The sequence below is a fragment of the Phalacrocorax aristotelis genome, chromosome 24 (genome assembly GCF_949628215.1).
Source record: "Phalacrocorax aristotelis chromosome 24, bGulAri2.1, whole genome shotgun sequence".
Taxonomy (NCBI): Eukaryota; Metazoa; Chordata; class Aves; order Suliformes; family Phalacrocoracidae; genus Phalacrocorax; species Phalacrocorax aristotelis.
The window spans coordinates 7127631-7134625 of record NC_134299.1 but is presented as its reverse complement, the minus strand read 5'-3'; the positions used below and the strand labels follow the sequence as shown (position 1 = coordinate 7134625).

The following is a 6995-nucleotide window of genomic DNA, read 5'->3' as shown; positions in this document are numbered from 1 at the left end:
GCCTCGCAGCACCTTTACTGTCACCCGGGGGTGGGGGGGGGCGGTGTCCCCAAGGGGGTTGGGTCCCCCCCAAGGGGGGGGATGTCCCCAAGGGGGGGACCGGTGACCCCAAGAGGGGGCTCGGCGCTGGGTGGGCTCCATCGGGCTCTGGGCGCACACCCGCTGTGTCACCTCCTCCGCGCTGTCCCCCTGCCCCATGGCACCCTGTCACCTGCTGTGCCCCACGGCTGCACCCCCCCATGCCCCACGGCAGCACCCACACCCACCCACTGCGTCCCAGGTGAGCTGGCACCCACCGGGCACCCACTGTGCCCCACGGCACCCCCTTGCCCCAAGGGAGACCCCCCCACTGCATCCCAGGGGATGCAGCACACACCAGGCACCCCCTCCCACCGACCCATGGGTGCCCGGACTACACCACCCCCCCCGGGTGTCCCCCCTCCTTGTCCCCCTCGTGGCACCCATGGGTACCCCCAGGGCCCCGCCCAGCCACCTCCGGGGGTGTGGGGTGTGGGTGGGGGTCACGGGGTCCCCACCTGGTGCACGACGACAGCAGTGACGTTACCGTCGTCCCCCTCGTACTCCAGACAGAAGAGCCGGGGCCCACGGGGGTCGGGGGGTGGGGACCCCGGGCTGGTGTCTCCCCCGGGACCCCCTGGGGCACCTGCACCCTCAGGGGGCTGCCAGCGTCCCCCCCCGTGCGCCCAGAGGTGCCCCATCCCTATCAACACCTGGGTGCCCCCCCATGTCGCTGCCCACCGTGGGGTCTCCCTTATGTCCCCCCACTGTAGGATGCCCCCCAACCCCATCACCCTCTTGGGTGCCCCCCCCCATCCCCCCCACCCTAGGGTGCCCGCCCCAGCCCTATCCAAGTGTGCCCCCTTGTGTGCCCCCCATGTCTCAGCCACCCCTGGGGTCCCCCCTATGCCCCACCACCACCCAGGGGCGCCCCCCAGCCCCAACCACCTCTTAGGTGCTCCCCATGTCTCAGCGACCTCGGCAGCCGTGCCCGGGACCTGCGCGCCATGGTGGGCACCTATGGGGGCGTACGGCCCCGGGGGGACACGCTATAGGGACACACAGCCCGGGGGGGGGACACACGCTATAGGGACACACAGCCCTGGCGGGGGGACACACACGCTATAGGGACACACAGCCCTTGGGGGTACACACGCTATAGGGACACACAGCCCTGGCGGGGGACACACACGCTATAGGGACACACAGCCCTGGGGGGGGGGACACACACGCTATAGGGACACACAGCCCTGGGGGGGGACACACGCTATAGGGACACACAGCCCTGGGGGGGGGGGACACACGCTATAGGGACACACAGCCCTGGTGGGGGACACACACGCTATAGGGACACACAGCCCTGGGGGGGGGACACACGCTATAGGGACACACAGCCCTGGGGGGGGGACACACGCTATAGGGACACACAGCCCTGGGGGGGGGGAAACACACGCTATAGGGACACACAGCCCTGGGGGGGGGGACACACACGCTATAGGGACACACAGCCCTGGTGGGGGACACACACGCTATAGGGACACACAGCCCTGGGGGGGGGGGACACACACGCTATAGGGACACACAGCCCTGGCGGGGGACACACACGCTATAGGGACACACAGCCCTGGGGGGGGGGACACACACGCTATAGGGACACACAGCCGTGGGGGGGGGGACACACACGCTATAGGGACACACAGCCCTGGTGGGGGACACACACGCTATAGGGACACACAGCCCTGGGGGGGGGGACACACACGCTATAGGGACACACAGCCGTGGGGGGGGGGACACACACGCTATAGGGACACACAGCCCTGGCGGGGGACACACACGCTATAGGGACACACAGCCCTGGGGGGGGGGACACACACGCTATAGGGACACACAGCCCTGGGGGGGGGGACACACACGCTATAGGGACACACAGCCCTGGGGGGGGGACACACGCTATAGGGACACACAGCCCTGGGGGGGACACACACGTGTTGCACCATGTGAGTGTCCCGGGTCCCCTGGGGGGGTGACAAGGGCGGTGGCCCCGCCGGTGTCACCTCTGTCCCCTCCCGTCCCCTCGCAGGGCACTGGGAAGGGGTACGAGCTGCAGGACCTGCAGGTGACCCACATCCTGCCCCAGACGATCACCCTCTCGGCGGCGTACATCCAGGCGAGGGGCTGCGGGGGCAGCGGGGGCGCTCCCAGGGGACACTTGTCACCCCCCCCAAGGTGTCCCCTCGCCCCCCTCTGACCCCACCCTCACCCTGCTCTGCCACAGATCTGGAAACGAGGAGGATGAGACGAACCAACAAGGTGCCTGAGCCCCACAGGGCCACCCGTGGGCCTCTTGGGGCCACCCAAACCCCCCCTCCTGGGCACTGTACAGCCCCTCTGGGGGCACCCAACCCCCTCTGGAACCACCCAACGTCCCCTTGGGGGCACCCTCAGCCCCCCTGGGGCACCCCAGACTCCATCAGGGGCACCCAAACCCCCCTGGGGGCACCCAAAACCCCCTCATGGGCACTCTACAGCCCCTCTGGGGGCACCCAACCCCCTCTGGAACCACCCAAAGCCCCCCCAGGGCACCCACAGCCCCCCTGGGGGGCACCCCAACTGCTCCCCGTGCCCCTCCTGCCATTAAAGGCACCCGCTGCACTTCGGTAACCCTCTTCCGCCTCCGCTCTGATCTGGGCGCGGGGGGAAGGTCGTGGCTTTCGCACCTTCTGGGGACGTGTGAAAACCCACCTCCTTTCCAAGAAAGCCGCCCCCACCCCCACCCCATCACCCCCCGCCACACCCCGAAACACCCTGAAAAATTGGGGACACGGGTCAGGGTGCTCTGCAAGCTTTATTTGGGGGCTGGGGGTGAGGGGGGCAGCTGGGGTCGCTCCTTGTGCCCCCCTAAGCCCAGACGTGCTCCTGGCAGTGCTGCAGGGCCTGGGGGAGAGCGGGGTGGGGGGGGTGAGGTGGGCGCCAGCCCCCGCCTTTGTCCCCTGCTTTGGGGACAAGGATGTCCCCAACTCACCTGGCAGCGGCGGGCGGCCTCGGGGCTGGAGCACCAGTAGGTCGGGCCCAGGGCGCAGAGCCCCAGGTTTGGAGACAGCGTGGGGAGGTCCTTGTGGGGTGGGACATGGGTGTCAGGGGCTCCCCGGGACCCCCCAGCGTGGGGACACCCCTGGGACCCCCCCTCCCCCAAGGCCGTGATGTCCGCAGTGCATCCCTTGGCACTGTGGCACTCTCAGTGCCCCCCTTGGCGGGGGGGGGGGGGGGGCGGGTCCTGTAGCTGGTGGCACCCCTGAGTGTGTCCCCCGGGGTCTGCGACACCCTTGGGGACCCTGGCAGGTTCTGGAGGCGGGGGTGACAACTTTCTGGGGCTGTGGGACCGCTGGGTACCTCCTCCGGGGCTGTGACACCCTAAGACATGTCCCTTGGGGCTGTGACACCCGGGCATGTGTCCCCAGGGACTGTGACAGCCTTTGGGTCCCCAGGATGTGTCCCCACGGGATGTGACACCCCAGAGCATGACCCTGCAGGCTGTGACACCCTTGGGTGCCCTGTCACATCCCTGGGGCCCGTGCCCCCCCCGCCCCCAGGCGTGTCCCAGGGTCCCCCCTGTGCCACCCCCCCCCCCCCCCCCCCAAGGCCATCAAGGCCACCGCGTCCCCTCACTCACCTCGGTGCCGGCACAAGCGGCTGGCGGGGCCCTGGTGGCTCCCAGGGGATGCCGGGGAGGTACCGGCACCGGGGCGTACCCGTCCTCGGGGCGGCAGCCCAGGGCCAGGCGGCAGAGCAGGCGGGGGGCCAGGCGCCCCAGGAGCCCCTCCAGCGCCAGCGCCGTGTACCGCTGCGCCAGGCACTGGCACGCGCCCACCGCCGCCACCGGCAGCACCCGGCACAGCCCCGCGGCCGCCGTCCCCAGCGCCTGCTTGGGGATGGTGGCCTCGGCGCGGGCCAGGAAGGTGCGGCACAGCCAGCACAGCGGCACGGGCACGGGCAGGGCCTCGCCGGCGGCCGCCTGCGGAGAGACGTTCACTCTGGAGCCTAATGGTGGGGGCTGCGGCGGTGCCTCGCGCCCGCCGAGGGGCCTGTGGGTGCCTGGCTCCAGGGCTGGGCTCAGGGCTGTGGGTGCCCACAGGGATGCCCCCATTCGTGGGCGTGGGGGCCCTTGAGGGTGCCCAGGTAAACACCCATGGGGGTGCCCTGATAGAACCCATGGGGACACCCACAATGACGCCCACGGAGCCACCCGTGTCCCTGCCCAACGGGGACACCCACCGACACAACACCGGTGCCCCCACTCCCACGCGTGCCCCGAGGACCCCCCACCTGCAGGCGGGCGCTGAGCATCCCCAGGGGGGGCGCGGCCGGGGCCCCCCCCAGCTCGCCGGGGCACAGCTCCAGGTGGGCGCAGATGGCTGAGGGCTTCTGTGGGGTGCAGGGGGAGAGGGGGCACCCGGCACAGGGCACCCCAAGGTGGCCCAGGTGGCACCGTGTCCCCAAACACCCCAAGGTGACCTGGGTGGTCGGGGCCCCAATCCCCCAGCACCCCGAGGTGTCCCCAGATGGCACGGTGTCCCCAAAGCCCCCTCCCCAGCACCCCGAGGTGTCCCTAGATGGCACGGTGTCCCCAAAGCCCCCTCCCCAGCACCCCGAGGTGTCCCCAGATGGCACGGTGTCCCCAAGCACCCCAAGGTGGCCCAACCCCCCCAGCAGCCCGCGCTGCCCCAGCCCCCCTGCCGCAGCACCCGCGGGTGCTCACTCACGAGGTGCCCCTCGAGGTCAGCGAGGAGGAGGCTGAAGTACTTGTGCACCAGGTCCTGGCACGACGTCACCATGGTGGGCACCGGCAGCGCCGCGCACTCCCGCCGCAGGAAGCCCTCCACGGCCGCCTGCGCCCACGGCCACCGTGGCACCGTGCTGGCACCCGCTGCGCCCCCCCCGAGCCCACCCTGCGCCCACCCCACGGCCACCGTGGCACCGTGCTGGCACCCGCTGCGCCCCCCCCGAGCCCACCCTGCGCCCACGGCCACCATGGCACCGTGCTGGCACCCGCTGCGCCCCCCCCGAGCCCACCCTGCGCCCACCCCACGGCCACCGTGGCACCGTGCTGGCACCCGCTGCGCCCCCCCCGAGCCCACCCTGCGCCCACCCCACGGCCACCGTGGCACCGTGCTGGCACCCGCTGCGCCCCCCCCGAGCCCACCCTGCGCCCACCCCACGGCCACCGTGGCACCGTGCTGGCACCCGCTGCGCCCCCCCCGAGCCCCCCCACCCCCGCGGGCACCTTGGTGGCCGACTCGTTGGCCATGCGGGTGAGGAGGGTGACGATCTCCTGGCAGTCGGCACAGATGTCCTGCGAGAGGCGGCGGTGGGCGCGGGGACGTGGGGACACGGGCACGAGGGGACGTGGGGCGCGGGGAGGTGAGCTCGGGGGGCAGAGGAGAGAGGGCGTGGGGACGTGGGGGACAGGGGGACAAAGGGGACATGGGGACACAGGGACACGGGGGCATGGGGACGTTGGGATGTGGGGACACACGGACATGGGAATGTGTGGGCTTGGGGGCATGGGGGAGAGAGGACATGGGGACATGGGGGCGGGGGACGGGGGGACATTGGGGTGTCCGGACAAAGGGGAACGGGGACATGGGGACATTGGGACGTGGGGACATTGGGACGTGGGGGAATCGGGGTGTGGGGAGATGGGGGACAAGGGGCGTAGGGCATGGGGCCACGGGGCCCGAGGGACACAGGGGTGTGCTGGGAATATACGACCATGGAGGGGTGTGGGGACACACGGGGGGTGCTATGGGGACACACGGGGGCCTGGGGGGACACGGGGGGGTCTGTGGGGATACACAGGGGCCTGTGGGGACACACGGAGGGTGCTATGGGGGCACACGGGGGCCTGTGGGGACACAGCGGGGGTCTGTGGGGTCACACGGGGGGGTCTCTGGGGATCCACGGGGGTCTGTGGGGACGCACGGGTGTCTGTGGGGACACATGGAGGTGTCTGAGGACACACAGGGGTCTGTGGGGTCACACGGGGGGGTCTCTGGGGGTCCACGGGGGTCTGTGGGGCGCTGCGGGGGGTCTGTGGGGCAGTGGGCTCACCGTGGCGGGGGGCGCCCAGGCGTGGCGGGCGCAGTGCCCCAGGGCCCCGCAGCGCAGCGCCGTCTCCCAGCTCTGGCACCAGGCATCGGGGGGCACCCCACAGCGCCCCCCCGGCACCCCCAGCCCTGTGGCTGCCATCAGCACCCAGCGCCCCGCCCTCGTGGGGCACCCAGGCGTCTGGGACCCCCACCCTAACACCCCCCACCCCCAATGCGCCCATCCCACCCCCACCCCTCCTGGGGGGGGGGGGGCCAAGCAACCGGGACCCCCCACCCTCAGTGCCCCTCCCCGGTGTCCCACCTCCAGAGGGGACTCAGGTGTCTGGGACCCCCCACCCGAGGTCCCCCCTCTCCCTCCCAACCTCAAGAGGGGACCCAGGGGTCCCCACCCTTCACCCCCAATGTGGGCTCTCCACAGCCCCCCCCCGCGGCCCAACCCTGGGGAGGGGACCCAGGTGTCTGGCCCCTGCCCCCCCACTCCACCATGGGGTCTCCAGGGGGCTGCACCCAGCCTTGGGGGTGCACCCACTTTTGAGGGGCTCACAGACCTGGGGTGCACCCACCCCGAGGATGCTCCTAGCCTTGGGGGGGCACCCACTTTTGGGGGGAGGGGCACCCATATCTGGGGGTGCACCCTGATTTGGCAGGGGGGCACACAGATCTGGGGTGCACCCAGCCATAGGTGAGGCACCAAGCCTTGGGGGGGCACCCGCCTTTGGGGGGGGCACCCACCTTTGGGAGGTGTGGCACCCAGCCCTCGGGTTGCACCCAGCATTGGGGGGGAACCCAACTTTGGGGGGCACCCAGCTTTGGGAGGGGTGACACCCAGATGTGGGGTGTCACCCACTTTTCTGGGGCACCCACATCTGG

General features: G+C 71.3%; 1 protein-coding gene across 1 annotated transcript; it reads right to left on the bottom strand.

The window, feature by feature from the left end:
• Positions 1 to 3037: 3037 nt before the first annotated feature.
• On the bottom strand, positions 3038 to 6264 carry LOC142068218 (pulmonary surfactant-associated protein B-like; the record flags this gene model as incomplete). The annotated part of the gene is made up of 6 exons (XM_075117494.1): positions 6127 to 6264; positions 5300 to 5368; positions 4779 to 4904; positions 4342 to 4440; positions 3689 to 4030; positions 3038 to 3130 (listed from the first exon to the last, which is right to left on the bottom strand). Coding segments are annotated over exons 1-6 (867 nt in total), but the record flags the coding sequence as incomplete, so codon positions are not given.
• Positions 6265 to 6995: the final 731 nt, after the last annotated feature.